The sequence below is a fragment of the Pipistrellus hanaki genome (genome assembly GCF_964339955.1).
Source record: "Pipistrellus hanaki genome assembly, chromosome: 18".
NCBI lineage: Eukaryota > Metazoa > Chordata > Mammalia > Chiroptera > Vespertilionidae > Pipistrellus > Pipistrellus hanaki.
The window spans coordinates 39,665,668-39,682,429 of NC_140520.1; the positions used below are offsets into that span (position 1 = coordinate 39,665,668).

The window sequence follows — 16,762 nt, forward strand, 5'->3', positions numbered from 1 at the left end:
CTGTAGGTTTGATCTCCAACCACGGTCAGGAGTGTGTGCAAGAGGCAGCCAATCAGTGTGTCTCTCACATCGATGTTTCTCTCTCTCTCTCTCTTCCCCTCTTTCCCTTCCACTCCATCTAAAATCAATGAGAAAATATCCTTAGGTGAGGATTAACAAAACAACAAGAAGAAAAAGAATAGAGCAATCCCACTTCTGGGTGTTTGCTCAAAAAATAAAAATAAAAACATTTATTCATAAAGATATGTGCACCCCCGAGGTCATTGCAGCATTCTTTACAGTGGCCAAGACATGGAGACCCTGAGTGTCCCTGGATGGAGGACTGACAGAGAAGGTGCGTGCCCCAGGGACCTGCCAGCCGCGAGAAAGGGGGAGGCTACATTGACGGCATGGATGGAGCTCGAGAACGTCACGCTAAGTGAGGTCAGATGGAAAAGGACGAAAACCAAGCGACCTCACTCACTCTCATGTAGGCAGCGACTCAGGCACTGTGACGGGGAGGTCACCCGACGGAGAGGAGGGAGGGGAGGACCAGAGGGTGAAGGTTCAAGTACACGGTGATGAAGACTAGACTGTGGGTAGGAGCACATGGGTGTCACATTATGACCTCGTTCCTGAACTTGTCATTCACCAATGTCACCCAATACGTTCAATTTAAAGAGAGTCACTGGCTGGCTAGGGAGACCGGCCGCCACTCCCCTCCCCGTCTCCTGCCTCCTGCCTCCCCCGGGGCTTACTGCATGTCATGCTGACACCCTGAAACAGGACAGGGAGAGGGACACGTACTCAGCGGCCAGTTAGGGGACCACCTCTCTGGGCCCAGGCTGGCAGTCTCACTGCCGCCGCCTCTAGCTTCCGTCCCTTGTGCCCTGTTCAGGAGCACGGACTCCCCGCTTCTGGTGACACCTCAGATTCAGAAAACCAACTGCTCCCCGCACACCAGAGGAAAGACCAAACCAGCAAAACCAACAGATCATTTTATTATCATCGTCCTCTACCAGAAAAATCACTAAAAATCTCTCTCTATAAAAGCCTATGATCTGACAACTGGATGACCAGGCAGTGGCTGTGATGTGCACTGACCACCAGGGGGCAGATGCTCAACACAGGAGCTGTCCCTTGGTGGTCAGTGCACTCCCACAGCCAACCTCCTGTGGCCTCTCCCGCCTGCCAGCCGCCCCAATCTGGACTGGGCAAGACAGCCCCAATCAGCCCCGATCACCGGCCAGGCTGAGGGACCCCAGCCATGCACGAATTCATGCGCCGGGCCTCTAGTATTATATAAATATAAAATCTCTAAAAATTCCTGGACAGCTCTGCAACCTTCCTCCTCTGAGATGGGACTTAGGACCAGGAGCGACCTGCAGAGCTGCAGTCAGAGGCTGGGTCTCCATGTCTTGGTGCATCATCAAGCCAAAACCATAGTCCTGACCCAGCCCAACTGTTGACCCAGCCCCTTCCTGAGGCAGGAGAGTGGGACGTGGGGGTCAGGTGTGTGTGGCACAGACAGAGAGACACCCCCAGTCCCTCCCCAGGGGCCAGCAGCTGTGTCCACCAGCTCAGCCAGCAGCAGAGGCCCGCAGGAATGAGGTGAGGGCCGGCCGGCTCCGCCCTTTTCCTAGGATGTGGGGCCGGCCCTGCACCTGCCTGGGGCTCTGCTAGGGATGTGGGGACAGCGGGTGGGGGGGCGTGGAGCTGGGGTGAGGGTGGAAGAGACCGCAGGGGGCTCTACTCAAAGGACAGCAGGTCAGGGTGAGGCCCCTCGCTGTCCAGGCTGCAGGTCCGCGCCCCGGGGCGGGGGCTGCTGTCCGGCGGCAGCTCAGCCGGGTGGCCAGGGCCGGGGCCAGGCTGGAGGCTGCTGCTTTCGGCAGGGCTGGGCAGGGAGGCCCTCCTGCAGGGGGCGCCCTTCAGCCGGGGCTCGCCTGAGCCCTCCGGGTGGATCAGGTCGGGCACCGACAGGGACGCCTCGCCGTTGGGCAGGGCGCCGTCCACGGTGGCCTCCGGCGGCGGAGTCCCCGCAGGGCCAGGCTGCGCGGGGGGCGGGGAGCACTCCGGGCTGCTCAGCACGGGCTGGACGGAGATCAGCATGTCCTGCGTGGTCTTCAGCGCCCGGGGCGTCCGCTTCCGGCTGGTGGGCGGCGGCGGGTCCAGCCGAGGGACGGCTTCTGGCAGGGCCGACCTGCAGGGGTGACAGTGACGCACCTGCCTGACGACCCCCCACCCCCCCGGCTGTGAGATTGCCCCCGCCTGCTCCCCTGCAGCACCCGTTCCTGCCCTCCCTCCCATCGCAGCCTGGGCTCAGCGCTCCAGCGCAGTGGCTTCCGCTGTGACATCTCGCTCAGAGGTCAGAGGTCAGAGCGGTGCCTGAGGACCCCGGGGTGGAGGGAGGCACTCACCCGTCGTCCGCCCCGCCGGGCGCGCCGGCCAGCTGGGCCTCAGCCGTCCAGTTGACCTCCGTGGCGCCCACGCCGCCCAGGCCCCAGGGCTCCCTCCTCCGCAGGAGGTCGTTCACCTTGGCCCCCATGGCTTTGCCCAGGTTCCGCAGGTGCTGGCTGCTGCCCCCCCAGAGGCCCGGCCCGCCCGGCTCCACGGACCCCAGGGGCTCCGACCGGGACACCGGGGGCCCAGAGAGGCTGGACGGCGGCTTCGGGGGGAGGGACGCACTCGGATTCTCAAACATGCTGTGGCCCGCTGGGGACAGACAGAGAAGGTGAGTGAGCGGAGGCATGCACCCCGCCGGCGTGCCCCGCCGCGCACGCGCGCGCCCAGGGCCGGTAAGGATGTAGGGACATCAGGACAGAGCCAGCAAGACCCCCACCTCCCCGTGCGGGTCCTGGATGGGACGTGGGACCGGAAAGCCTGGTCTCCCCGCCCGGTGAGCGGTGACGGCTGGAGCGGGGAAGGGCTAGCCCACCCCTTGAAGCCGCCGCCCAGACTCACGCGGTCCCCTCACCAGGGCCACGCGCCCCTGGAAGTGAAGGAGACGGGACGAGCCACGGGGCGGCGCTCTTTCCTCCGGAGAGCGGGGTGAGCCGGTGCCTCGGGCCTGGCCAGCACAGCAGGCGGCAGGCGTGGGCGCTTCCCCAGGGAAGTCAGCTCTGACCCCGACCCCCTGAGTGCTCACGCCGCCCCAGAGTGGCGGTAAGGAGCAGTCTGCCCGAGGCGCCCGAGCGTGACAGCCGAGGAGGAGCCAGAATGCGGCTTTCTCGCTGGCTGCTTTGCCAGCCCCTACGCCTGCCTGGTGCTGTCCTCCCCGGGGCCCCTCTGCTAGCACAGTCCACTCAGCGGGCAGGGGATGCCTCCTTCATCTCTGTATCTCCAACAGCGGGCCTGGTCTTGCACACAGTAGGTGCTCAATAACTATTTTGAGTTTGATTCGGAGCCCATTTTGCAGATGGAGAAGTGTGGAGGCCAAGCGTGCAGCTCCAGGTCTGTAATGAGAGCGGCTAGAACTCCATGCCGTGCTGCCCACACGCCCGGGCACCCTCCCTCCGCACACCAGCTCACACTGAGGCAGCCAGACGGGGCTCTTCAGTCTGGGGAGAGGTCTGGCTGGCCCAGCTCCTGTCGGGTCAGCACCTCTGCGCCCGCCTGCCCTCGCCAGGCTGTCCTCAGACGAGCTGAGGTGGGGGCACCCTTTTCTCTGCTGGGTCCTGCAGGAGCAGTCTGAGCGAACACCCTCCTGACCAGCGACCTGGGAAGGTCTTTGGGCGGCAGGAGGCGCCTGTGGGAAGAGGCGTGGAGACTCCCTCCAGGATGGACTGCACAGCCTTGACCTCTGAAACGCCCCCTGACCTCTGTGCAGGAAAGCATGGGGACCTGTGGGGACTCAATGAGGGCGTCCCTGGAAGCGTGGGGTGGAGACTCCTGGCAGGAGCTCCCCGCTCAGCCCAAACGGCCCCCCCCGCGGCCCTCCCTCCGAGGGCGGCTCGTGTTCTTTTGGCTGATTTGCCTACCACATCCCACATCCCGTCACCTTCTGTAACCACGGATCTGCACACCAGCAGAGACGGCCGCAGGCTAGGCGCTAGCCTGTTTGTTTCCACCAAACGGGGAGGGTCTGGCCACAAGTGTGGGAGGGCCAGCCCCCTGGCGCCCGGCCTGCCCTCCCGCTGCTGACGTGCGTTGCCGAGCAACCAGCTAGAAAGAAGCACGCAGTGCTCTGCAGACTGCGGGGCTGTTGTTCCTTCCAAAACCCTCTCCCAGGAACATGAAGTATCCGTGGCCAGGCGCCCGCCCCCTGTGTCTCCCTCGCTGCCCTCAGAGTGTGCCCATGGGCTCCCGTACGCCCCTTACAGCCCTGAGCCTGTCTGATGGCCACTGAGTCCTCGGGACGGGGCTCCTGCATGGCTTCATGTTCTGCGGTGCCCAGCACAGGCCTGGCACACGCAGGCATTGAGCAGCTGGTGCCACCGAATGGGGTTTTCACTTGACACTTAAAGCTGCCGCACTACGGGCTGGGGCTCACGCAGAACCGTTCCCGAGCCTTTCTCCGCTCCCAAGGCTGCTCCTCCCGGGTGTCTGCGGGTCCTGGGGGCCTGCCCAAGCTGCCCTTCTCCCCAACGTGGGCTCTGCCTGGGGCTCCCCACCCACACCCGTGAGGGGCAAGCAGACCCCCCTCCGGCTCACTGATTACCCCACTCTGTCCCATCTCGCAGAGGCTGGTGGTTCAGAAAAGGGTGGCGAGGGGACCCGTGGCTCTCCCCGCACCCAACATGCACATTACGTCTGGGGACAGCGATTCGTAAGAAAGACGGTCTCTTACCTGTGTGACCGAGAAAGGCTCAGAAAGCAGGTGGGAGCAAACAAGAGAGAGACAGTTTATGTAGACGGACCACCTGACGTGCCCCCTCGGCCTGAGCCACCACAGGGCCACCCAAGGCAGAGTGAGGAGACAGAGACCCCGCAGCTGTCACAGAGCTTGGGGCCAGCTCCCACCAGCTCCTCCAAATGAAACCAAAGAACCGCAGTTAACCCCTGGAGCAGCATGGCCAGGCCTCCCACAGCTCCTCGCACCCGGGCCTGAGCGCCCAGCGGCAGCAGCGGTCAGCCGCCTCATCCTCTGGCCACGAGCATGTCACTCATTACCGGATGTCTCTTCCACTCCCAACTGCCAGACTCCAGACCCGGAGGGCTGTCTGTGCCAACGTCTGATGTAACACGGGGCGGGGAGCCGGGCAGGTGCTTGCCCAGCACACGAGGCTGAGGGTGGAGCGGGATGACAGGCCGGCTCCCCCGCCTGGGAGCCACAGCCACGGTGCAGGCACCGGCTCCCATCGCACTGGCTCCCAGACCCGGAGCCACAGCCACGGTGCAGGCACCAGCTCCCAGACCCGGAGCCACAGCCATGGCGCGGGCACCAACTCCCACCGCACCGGCTCCCAGGCCCGGAGCCACAGCCACGGCGCGGGCACCGGCTCCCACCGCACCGGCTCCCAGGCCCAGGCGCCATGGCCACGGTGCGGGCACCAGTCCCCACCGCACCGGCTCCCAGGCCCGGAGCCACGGCCACGGCGCGGGCACCGGCTCCCACCGCACCGGCTCCCAGGCCCGGAGCCACGGCCACGGTGCGGGCACCAGTCCCCACCGCACCGGCTCCCAGGCCCGGTGAGGCTCACAGAGGTGCCGTCCTGCAGACGTTGGTGCGGAGCATGACCCAGACCGGATGGCAGCCCGGCCAGCTACAGAGGCCCAGGGGCGCCCACACTCTGCTGCTCCCCAAGTGGGCGAGCTTCTTTGGCACAAACGTGCCCTGAAGCGCGGTTCACACCGAGTGGCCACCCTTCACAGTTGTCTAGAACGGGGTGCCTCTAGCTGACCTACAAGAGGCCCTGCCCCCTTCCCCCCTCACAGCCCCCACGGACCAGGCTGCCTGCCACAAGCAGCGTGGAGTAAGCGGACCGCCCCTTACCCCCTCCCTTCCCGAGGAGACGCACGAGCATCAGCACACAAAGCGGCTCTGTGCGGGCGAGGGCTTCCGGCAGCTCCGGGAAGGGCGTGCTGTGCACAGGGGAGGGCGGGACCCGCAGAACAAGGGAGATGGCGCCGTTAGGAGGATCGGGGGACAGGGCTTATGCATGTGCGTTGTACTAGTTTTACTTTCACAACTTTTTATAAGTTTGGAATTCTTTCCAAAGAACATGGGGAAAACATACCAAGACTGGGGAACACCCAGACACTGAAACAGCAGACTCCACTGGCGAGGCGGGCCGAGGTGGAGCAGGTGTGGAGAAGAGCAGGGAGGACCTCCGAGGACAGAGGCCCCCAGAGCTGGGAACGAAGCGACATGGAACGAAGGAGCAGAGTGGCCACAGACAGCCCCACGGGGGGCCGGGCCCTGGCGCTGGGACCTCCATCCGGGCAGCTGCCAGGAGCCACAGGTGGGACGTCTCTGGGAAGGGCAGTCCTTCCTGCCACAGGCCCTGAGCGGTGAGCCGCCGCGGGCGGAATGCTGGGGCTGCTTGTGAGGTCACCTGTGCTCAGAATGCTCATCGCCCGGACACCGGGAGGCTCCTGGGGCAGGCGTGTGAGCGTGCCCGGCGACAGGCAGAGTATGGAGAGCTTCTCGCTCCTCAGCATCTCGGGGCCCCGGGTCCCCTCCTCGGCCCTGAGCGCCTTTCCTGACCTCATGTCCCCACGAGGCCCCGGCTTGCCAGGTGGGTCCTGCCGGGATGGCCACAGAAACGCAGGGTGGCCATCCTACCAGGTCTGCGCACAGGGCACGCTCCCCACCCCGCGGCTCGGCTCAGGCACCGAGACGCCTGGCTGGACCGAGCAGGGCCCTGTCCTGGAGCTTTGATCCAAGCCCTAGCCACCAGCTGACGGACAGCGGGCCCCCTGCTCCCTCTGCTGCGGGGAGATGTGTCCAAAGAAGCCGCCTCCTCTCCTCAGGAGGGGCCACGCCGCAGCCACAGGTCCGTGGCCAGACCCGCTAGGCAGGAGAGGAGGCCACGTTTCACTGCCACTTGGTGCCGGCGCCCGAGGGGGCCTGGAGGTCTGTCTCGGGGGGTCCAGGAGGAGGACATCCCCTCTCGCTCGGCTCTAAGAGCATCTCCTCTGTCCCCAGACATTGCCAAGACTGCGTTCCCCACGGACGCACCCAGCCCAGCGCAGGCCCCGCTGCCCCAGCACCCGAGCAGCGCTCTGCGGCAAGGGGTGGTGCTCTCGCCAGGTGAGCCCTCTGGGGTGGGTAACAGGTACCAGGTGAGCCCCCGGGGGTGGGCACCAGGTGAGCCCCCTGGGGTGGGTGACAGGTACCAGGTGAGCCCCCGGGGGTGGGCACCAGGTGAGCCCCCTGGGGTGGATGCCAGGTGAGCCCCAGGACGGTGTGAGAGAAGAAGGCCCGGGACTGCCTGGGACAGGCAGGTGCTGCCTTCCCCGTGCAGCCTCCTCTGTCTTCCCTCCCAGAGATCCGGGCTGTGCAGGCCCGGCCTCTCCTCTCCCACCTCCCAGGGCTGCTGCTGGGCTGTGGCAGGGGCCGCGGTGTCTCACCTGGTGGTCTGTCCCGAGAGGAGATGGGCGCCTCCACCCACCGGTCACACCGCCTCCCAGCAGGAGATGGGGCCCCGCCCGCCTGCTGCCCACGGCTCCGGCCTGCGCCCAGGCTCCCAGGCTCAGACCGGCTCTTTCCTTTGCAGACTACATGCTGGGGGACCCCCAGAATGGGGAGCAGCCGAGGCGGAGCTGCACCATCTACCGGCCGTGGTTCTCCCCTTACAGCTACTTCGTGTGCGTGGACAAGGAGAGCCCCCGGGAGGCCCACGGCTTCCCCGAGCTGCCGCGGGACGAGGGCCGGGGCGACAGCTGCCTCCCCGAGGACGCGGCCGACAGCCTGCGCTCGTCCTCCTCCTCCCCCGACACCCCCAGCCCCCGCGAGGCCAAGGCCCGGCCCGGGGACGCCGACCACATCAGCTCCCAGGACATCCTGAGGGCCTCGCGGGGGCTGCCGGCCCAGCAGAACGGCTTCAAGTGTGCGGCCTGCTGCCGCATGTACCCCACGCTGTGCTCCCTCAAGAGCCACCTCAAGTGCGGCTTCCGGGAGGGCTTCAGCTGCCACATCTTCTACCGCAAGCTCAAGGCGCTGTGGGCCCGGCCCGCCGACCGGCTGCCTCTGGGTGGCGGCCCGGCCCGCAAGTAGCCGGCGGCCCGGCCCCGAGCCCCGCTGCACTCCGGGAGAGGCCAATAAACCCGTTAGCACAGCCCGTGCAGTCCGTCAGGCCCCGCCGCTCCCCTCCAGTCCCACCCATTCCATCCCGTTTGGCTGCCAGTTGCCTAGCAACCCCAGGCCCACACCCGGACTCGCACCACCCAGGGCTTGGGGAGAGCCGCCAAGAGGGAGCTCTCAGGGAGGCGCCCAGCCGTCCCGCGGGTGCCACGTCCGGGGTTTCGGCCTGAGGACAGGTGCTGCCCTGTCGCACTGTGTGGTCTCCCGGGGCCTGGGACGCGGAAGGTGTGCCCAGCAAGCCCCGCCTGGCCGCTCCGCTCCTCTCTGCTCTGCAGGGCTTCTCAGAATGAGGTCTCCCCACTCCTCACCCCGCACCCGCCACGCCCGTCACAGGCCACCTCACCCTGAGCCCCTGACTTCCCCGCAGATCTGGGCCCCACCAGGTCCCCCCACCGGCCTCTGCCCTCCACGCAGCTGAGGCTGCCAACTAAAGCCTGGCTTCTCGGCTGCCCACTGCCCAGCCACTGTCCCTTCCCGCCCACTGTCCCTTCCCTCCCGCTGTCCCTTCCCGCTGTCCCTTCCGGCCCGCTGTCCCTTCCGGCTGTCCCTTCCCGCTGTCCCCACCCACTGTCCCTTCCCTCCCGCTGTCCCTTCCCGCTGTCCCTTCCGGCTGTCCCTTCCGGCTGTCCCTTCCCGCCCGCTGTCCCTTCCGGCTGTCCCTTCCCACTGTCCCTTCCTGCCTGCTATCCCTTCCGGCTGTCCCTTCCCGCTGTCCCCGCCCACTGTCCCTTCCTTCCCGCTGTCCCTTCCCGCTGTCCCTTCCCGCCCGCTGTCCCTTCCCGCTGTCCCTTCCGGCTGTCCCTTCCCACTGTCCCTTCCCTCCCGCTCTCCACAGTCCTCGCTGGGCAGCTGGCATGGCCCCGGAGCAGACTCTCTAAGATGCACCCACTCAGATCCCACCTGACCCACACGAGACAACTAGTCAGAGACCCGCTGGGCTGCTGTCGCCTGGTGGTCTCAGTGTTACCTCCAACGGCTGACGTCCAGCTTTGCCCAGCACTCACCCTGGCTGCTGCCCACCACCACCACCACCACCAGCCAACACCCTCCCGCGCTGACAGACAGCCCGACAGGGACATGGTCCCCTGGGTAGCAAAGCTGACTGGGTGAGCATGCAGGCCGGTCCGTGTCCACACAACCGTGTCACGTGAACTCCCCTCGAACCTTAGCCGGGGGAGTGTCACGGGGGAGGGCGGGGCGGGGGACAGAGCAAGAGGACGAGAGGAGAGCGTTGAGAGTAAGAAGGTTTATTAGTGGAGCCGCAGGCGAGCGGCGGCCCCGGAGTAAGTGCACTTACAGGAAGAAACGTCTGGAGCGCAGGCCCAGCCACCCACACGGCCGTGGGGGGGACCCAGGAGGGGAGCCAGGCGGAGTGGGAAAGAGACCCGCGCACAGGAGCAGCGGAGAAAAGCAGGCGCCAAGGGCTGTGGGGGCCCTGCGGGGAGGTGCTGTCTGTCCGTCCGCAATGCAGGCCTCGTGGGCTGGACCCCAAGGCCGCTGCCCGTGTCCACTCGTCCTCCACGCGGGGCCGAGCAGGATGGAGGGCAGGCCGGGCTTAGAGGAGAGGCGGGGCGGGAGGACAGGCCGGCCTCCATCGCCCAAGTCCCACTCCGCCGGTGCTGCCACCTGGAGAGGGCGGGGCGGCGGCCTCGGGTCCCAGGGCACTCGGAGGGCAGGGGTGGGTGGTCCGGCAGGACCAGGGAGCCGTGCCCCCAATGCCGTCCCCTCCACGGCTCCGCAGGGTCCTCTTACAAACTGTTCCTCCTCACCCATCATGTCCAACGGCCACCTCGTCACCCGCTGGCCTCAGAGCCAGGCCTGCCTGAGCTCAGCTCTGGACAGAAGCTGGCTGCGCCCGGAGCCCCCGTGCCCATGTCCTCCCTCCGGTGCCAGGTCGCACACCCTGCTCCCTCCACCCTGGGGTCCGCCCCACCTCCAGTGTGACGGTGAACTGGAAGAGGAAGCAAACACAGGCCACCCTCTCCACCAATGCACACGCTGGACATCTGTCCTCACCTGTCTGTCACTCACACGCCGAGGCACCCCTTCCCTCCCACACGTCACACGCACACGCGCACACACCCTGCCGACAGTGTGCGCCACAGGCCGACGGCATCTTGCCGGATGGTCCAGCCGCCTCGGATGCCCCTGAACCCTCTGCCCTGACCGGCCCTCGGGCAGCACAGGAGCCTGTCCCCCGCCCGGCCGCCAGCAGTCTCGCGCGGGCAAGGCCCCGGTGGCTCAGGTGGGAGGACTGCCGGCTGCTCGAGGCCCGGCCCACGGAGACGAGGCAGGGGTCTTGGCAAGCGGCAGTGATTCCGGACCTTGGACATAGCAGGTCAGCTAGCAGCCTGTGGTGGGCATTTTGCAGTAAGAACCGACCACCACTGTCCAGCGGAGGGTGGGAGAGGGCTCAGAGGACAGGACAACCTCTGCCCCGGCGGACGGCTCACTCACAGGGCGTGGGCAGAGGGTGATGTGGCAGCAGAGGCCACACCGTCTCCTGGGAAACACTGGTGCTGGCGCAGCGGACAGCGTCCGGGAGCAGGCCCCTCTCCTGCCTGGCACGCACCAGCTCAGCACCCCACCTGCAGGGCACCCGCCCCCGGGGTGGCGAGGCAGCGGCCTCCCTCCCACCGACCACGGAGGCCTCAGACACGGAGGAGCCTGCGGGCCGGGACCGTCCCAAAGCCACCACTTTGCAGCCGCCCTGGCCGCAGCCATCCCCTCGGGGGCTCCAATGGCTTCCACTTCACTCTCTGGAGCAAAACCTGGTGCCTTGAACGGCACCGGCTGCGGCCGGGCTGCCGTCCTACACGGCGGCCGTGTCCTCCAGGCTGTCGCCCGGCTCCGGGCGCGGCCGCACGTGCAGCAGGCGCGGCGGCTCCTCCTCGCTCTCGTCCGTGGTGGACTCGTACTCGGAGGCGATGCCCGACTCCCGGAAGCGCAGCAGCTCCAGGCCACCCAGCGGCGGGCCCCGCGCCCCCGGCAGCCGGAAGCACTCCAGCTTCACCAAGCAGTCGCGCCTACCTAAGGGGCTGCCTGCAGGCAGGGCCGGGCAGGCGCCCAGGGGTGGCGAAGGCAGGTCCTCTGGAGTGGGGGTCGTGGGGTCGCAGAGCACGGGCAGGGCTCCGGGGCGGAAGGTGATCTCCAGCAGGCTGTCCTGGGAGCCCACTGCGGACAGAGGGTGAGGGTCAGGCACGCCCCCAGCCCGTCCGCCCACAGCCACCGCCAGGCTGCAGGGGAGGAGCCCTGGGGGGTTGGTGAGGCGTGTTTTCAGGAAGCCACGGGTGTCTGGGGGACTGTGGGGTCACAGGAAAAGCACTAGTTTTGCAATTAGACCGGGTTTGACCTGGCTCCACACCTCTCGTCCCCAACCCGCCGAGCCACCGCCTCGTCTCTGAGCTGGACACATGGAGCGGTCAGCCCCAGGGGCCAAGGGCGGTGAGGGGCTGCGACTCCCGGTCTGGCCCGGAGACCGCTGGGCACGGAGGCCGGTACCAGGCACAGCTCCGCCCAGCGGCGCCTCCGCCTCTCTCCGTGCTCGGGAGGGAAAGCCAGGGAGACCAGCGAGCCACGCCAGCCAGCCTGTCCCCGGAGTGTGTGTGTGTTGGCGGTGTGTGTGTGTGTGTGTGGGGGGGGGCTGAGTGGAGAGCTGAGGGCCCAGGGAGGCAGGGATCATGCTGGTGATGGTGATGGTGATGGGCAGCCTGGGCACTGGGTCAGAGCAGCCAGGACCCGTCGGGCCCTGCACATGCCGGTCCCCCATGTGGACCTTGGGTTTCTGCTGGAATGCCAAGTAGGTCAGCACCGCCAAGAGCTTTTGGGAAAGAGCTTGTGGTGGCCCAGCCCAGGCAGCGAGGGCCGGCAGACGGGCCTGACTTACTGGTGGTCTGTCCTGACAGCTTCAGCTCCAGCTCCTGCACCTGCCTGACCAGCAGGGACACGTGCTGCAGGGCATCCCTGTTCTGCAGCAGGAGCTGGTGCACGCGGGCCTGCGCCTCCAGCCTCGCCGCCGCCTCCGCCGCCAGCTGGTCCTTCAGCAAGTGAACCTGAAGCGGAAGCAGAGAAGAGGGTGGAGAAGAGAGGAGCTGAGAGGACACGACCTCCACATTCAACCCAAGATGAAGCATCACCTGGGCTTGTAATCCGGATGTTTCCAAGAACCTACACGCTGACCGCCAGCTCACAGCAGTCACACCCAACACACCGAGAAACTGCGGCCCCTGTGGCCCTTTCGAAGCTGTGAGGTGCCCCAACCACGTCTGTTTTCACGCCTGTGGGTCAGCTCCGTCCCTGACCGTCCACCCCTTTTTATGTCTGTGGCCCCAGGACGGGCCCGCTGCCTGCGTGTCCCGGGCGGCTCTTAGAGAACTCAGGGGGACACACTGAGCCAAGGACCCCGAGGAAATGGAGCCCCAGGCAGGAGGACACTCACACAGGTGGCCTGTGCCTAGGACATGAAGGGGTCGCTGCAGGGTGGGGGGGTCTCGTGGATGTGGCCGCCGTGGGCCGGGTGCAGAGAAAGACCTGCATGAGGGGCAGGAGCGCGAGGGCAGTGGGAAAGGGTCCGGGGAGCTGGCAGGAAGGCTCTGCATTTCTGAAGAGCAGTTTGAGCCAGAAAAACCTATGTTTCTCCAAGAGTAAAGATGGCAGCCCCCTACCCCCTTTTCCCCACCCCCGCCATCCAATCTGAACGAGGGCCAGCAGCCACAGCCTGTCCCCAGGGCAGCAAGCAGACCCCCTGTGAGGGGTGGCCGCCTCGCTCCTGCAGATTTCAGCCATGCCCTTGCGGTGGACCTTGCTTCTAAGTGGAGCCACTAAGGTGATCAGCAGGCTCCCACGGGGCCTCCCTGTGCCAGGAGAGGCCGGGGGAAGCAGGGAGCCTGGACCTTCGAAGTAAATCTGCCATCCCCAAGGCCTCAGCTGACTCCCGTGACTGTGAACCGTGGTCAGGGCAGACAATTGTAAGGCTTTATCTCCCTTGCAAATGGAGGCACAGAGGTAAGTCCCCAAACCTGCTGGTCCCGAGGAACAGGACAGGGGGCTGTGGGAGGGACAGGAGGACTCTACCTGCAAGTGGCTGACTGTGGCTGAGAGGGGCCTGCTGAGCAGACAGAGTCTAGGCTCTTCAGGAAAAAACGGAAGCATGAGACGCAACTTTCCGTGCACAAAGCACAGAATTCTGCCCACTGAGCCCGCCCCGGGGCTCCTGCACCTGAACCCCCAGCACGGAGAGCCGGCCAGCAGCGGCCTCTGGCTCCCGCAGGCGACGCCCCTCCCCCTGCAGCTCACTGTCTCCATCTCCGTCTCCCAGCCCAGAGGCTGCCTGGCGGCTCCGCCGGCCCATGGCCCACCCCCGGTGGAAGCGGCCAGTGGCCGGTGCCCGGTGCCCGGGCTCGGAAAAATGCAGCTTCTTCTGCAGGTGGCCGCACTCTGGCGGGCACAGCACACAGGGTGAAGTGAGCACTGTGGCTCTGCGAACGTGGGGACACCCAGGGGTCCCCAGCCCTGGGGCCTGAACACGCAGCTGCCTGTCGGGAACCGGTGGGAGCCGCTCCCACTAGCACACGGGACAGGCTCAGCCCCGCCATGGCCCGCACTCTGACCCCGGCAGGCCGGCAGGCCTTGAAGCACTGCAGAGGTGCGCTCGGTCCCCACACCCGCCCTGCACTTGCCTCAGCCCTTTCCCTTCGGAAGGCTGAGCCTGGCACAGCGCGCGTGTCTCCCGGCCAGGCCGCGGCCTCCGGTGGCCATGGCTCCGGCACAGAGCACTGGGCAGGCCCCTGATGCAGCTCCCAGAACGCTCCCACCCTCAGCCCACCCAGCGCCAGACCACTGCCCACTTGCCTGGACTCCAGCTCCTCCAGCAGAAGTGGGGGCAGGGCCAGGCTGGAGTTGGGGAGACTGGCCTGGGAATGGCTGTTGGCCCCCACCCCAGACAAACAGGCAGAGGCGGCGAATCAGCATGCAAGGGGCAGGCAAGGCGCTGGGAGGGAGCAGCCACGCACGGACGCTGACTAGAGGCCGGTGCAGAGGACTCAGCACCTCGGCTCTAACCACCACAGCGCAGGCCTCCGCGAGCCTGGGACCACACTTAGTTCCATCAAGCGCAGGGCGGGTCTCAGGCAGCAACACGGAGTAGGAGAGCCTTCTCCTCAGAGCTCACCAGGAGCCGGCCTCCAGGAAGGCGGCGGCTGACCCCCTGCAGCCAGGCGCCAGGCCCAGAGCACCGGGAGCAGGTGGGCCCAGCCTCCCACCCCGTCACAGCCTTGCCTGACTGGTACATCGAAAAGCAGGGGCTAGGGCAGCCAGGTGAGCCTCATGCTGGGTGGGGAAGGTGGGCAGAGGGGCTTGTGTCCACGAGGGACACAGGTCTGACCTGGAGGGGTGACAGGGCGCACCACCTGTGCCCAGGGCCTCCCAGCCAGGCGGCCCTCCGACCCAGCTCGGGGCCAATTCAGGGAGTGGCCGAGGCCGAGTCTGAGACCACGTTGTGACCCCTGGGAGGAGGCCACCGCGGTGACGAGCGGAGCTGGGCTTGCCCTGAGGGCGAGGAGGTGGGGGGTAAATAACAAGGGCCCCGGGGTGGGGGCACATGTTTGCGAGAAAGTGTCTTTATCACAGGCTCTCAGGGTCTCCTGGAGGCCCGACGCGCCATCTGAAGTGGGCGGCCACGCACACCCTCTCGGCCGCAGGGCCGCTAGTCTCAGACAAGACCCCGGCGCGGGGCAGCAGTGTTGGCCAGGCAGGCTGCCGGTGCAGACCCGGCGCAGTGGGTCCATCTGCTTGAAGGCGCGGGGGATGCCAGGAGGCCGTCTATGAACCCACGTGCCTTACACACAGCCGGGCCTGCCGAGCCCGGGAGACTGCAGGCGCGGGCGGTGCCCCGGACACTGCACTCTGCTGTCAATGGCACATGAAATGGCTCCTCGTCAGTCTCAGCAGGCTGCAGGTCGGGCACATCTGACGACACGCACGGGACGTGCCCAAGCCCACTCTTGGTAAATGACCACCACTCGGCAGCGGAGGTGCTGAGTGACTCGTGTTCCCGGAGCTTCTGGAGGGTGAGTGGCGGGCGGCCGGCGCCCAGGCTCTGCTGACGGCACTCCCAGCAAAGGCTTCTGTCGCCGGCAGCACGCTGTGTTCCCGGATGCACGCGTGGCCCTGTCTGCGCACCCAACACCCCGAGCCTGGGCAGCAGCCTCTTCCTTCCTGTGGGCGTTTCCGGCAGCACCATGTGGGAGCCGTGCCCACGGATGCCCGTCTCAAAGCCTGGCTGCCCCAGGCGCCAGGGCCTGGGCCTCAGGCCGGTCAGGGTGGCTGTCACAGATCCATCTGCTCAGGCCCGAGCTGAGGCCAGCCCGGCACCACCCTCAGCGCACAGCGAGCCCGCCTCCCGGCCCAGGACCGCCCTCCGCCTCTGCCCTCCGGACAGCAGGACTCCACCTCAGGATCAGTCAGCCTTACAGGGATGGATGGTCTCGTCCCGCTGCTCCCGCCGCCCAGGGCCACGTGGATGCAGAAGCCCTCCCTCCGTAGAGGAAGGGGGAAGCAGCAGTGGGCACTCGCTGCCCTCCTCTGCAAGCAGTGGCCCCAGGCAAGCCTCCAGGCCCCACCAATCCTGCTCGCAGGCTGCAGCCAGCTTCTCTCGCTGCGACTGATGACACTACAGCTGAGCTCCCGCCAGCCTGACCTCCGGGCCCGGCAGGTGCCAGACCCAGTGAGACACCAGGGCGCTGACGGAGGCATGGGGGCCGTGTAGACAAGCGCCGGGCGCAAGGAGAGGTCTCTGCCAAGGCGTTTAGCACAAATTCACACTAAGCTCCTGGAAGGGGCCTCAGGGTCACAGCCTGGCACAGAGCCACCTCCCACCCCCGCAGGGAGCAAGGCAGAGCAGAGGGGCCGGAGCACCTGCCTCCCGGGTCACCTCAACTCACGCCCCCCACCCCCTATCCAGCCAGCAGCCAAACCCAGCTCAGCGGGACACGCAGAAACCACTGGCCCCACGCCCTCCCGCCGTCCCACCCCCCAGCCCAAAGCATGGGTCCGGCCGAGCGATCCACAGGCTCTGGCTTTACACCTGCCCTGGGCCCTCGCGGGGGGGCACATCCAGCCCGTGCGAGCAGAGCCGGGCAGCGGGGAGGAGGCTGAGCAGGACCTGGGCCACGGCCACTTGCGTCTGCTGCTGCTGCTGCTGGAGGAGCTGGTGCAGGAGCTGCAGCTGGTGCTGCGAGGACAGCGGCGTGTCCGCGCCCGGGGCCTGTGCGCGGGGCGGGGGCAGCGGCATCCGGGGCGAGGCTGTGGGCACAGGCTCCTGGGGCGGCACCTGCGGGACAAAGGAGACTGTGTGTGACCCTGGGCAGCGCTTCCTGGACCCTCACTCTGTGCTGTGTGGGGCACCTGCGGGTCCCACCTATCACCAAGGCTCAGGAGAGGGGCCGGGTGGAGCGGACGGCCGGGCAGCTGGTGTGGCGCCGGCGGGGCTGCTGGCGGGAAGTCCCACTCGGACGCTCAGCACCCACCGGCTACGCAATG

General features: G+C 66.9%; 2 protein-coding genes across 3 annotated transcripts in view; one reads left to right on the top strand and one right to left on the bottom strand.

The window, feature by feature from the left end:
- Positions 1–963: 963 nt before the first annotated feature.
- Positions 964–16,762, bottom strand: part of NOS1AP (nitric oxide synthase 1 adaptor protein) — a 101,971-nt gene continuing 86,172 nt past the window's right edge. For both annotated transcript variants that reach the window (XM_084867061.1, XM_084867060.1), the window contains exons 8-12: positions 16,386–16,553; positions 12,111–12,276; positions 11,255–11,398; positions 2,397–2,691; positions 964–2,179 (exon numbers count right to left, since the gene is read on the bottom strand). In XM_084867061.1, coding sequence (XP_084723187.1) covers positions 1,729–2,179; positions 2,397–2,691; positions 11,255–11,398; positions 12,111–12,276; positions 16,386–16,553 — 1,224 coding nt within the window. In that variant the 3' untranslated portion in view covers positions 964–1,728. The remainder of the gene's footprint in view (positions 2,180–2,396; positions 2,692–11,254; positions 11,399–12,110; positions 12,277–16,385; positions 16,554–16,762) is intronic.
- SPATA46 (spermatogenesis associated 46) lies at positions 4,769–8,673 on the top strand. Its single transcript, XM_084866501.1, has 3 exons — positions 4,769–6,784; positions 7,049–7,171; positions 7,286–8,673. Exons 1-3 carry the CDS (start codon positions 6,449–6,451, stop codon positions 8,135–8,137), a joined length of 1,311 nt encoding a protein of 436 aa, XP_084722627.1. The 5' UTR covers positions 4,769–6,448; the 3' UTR covers positions 8,138–8,673.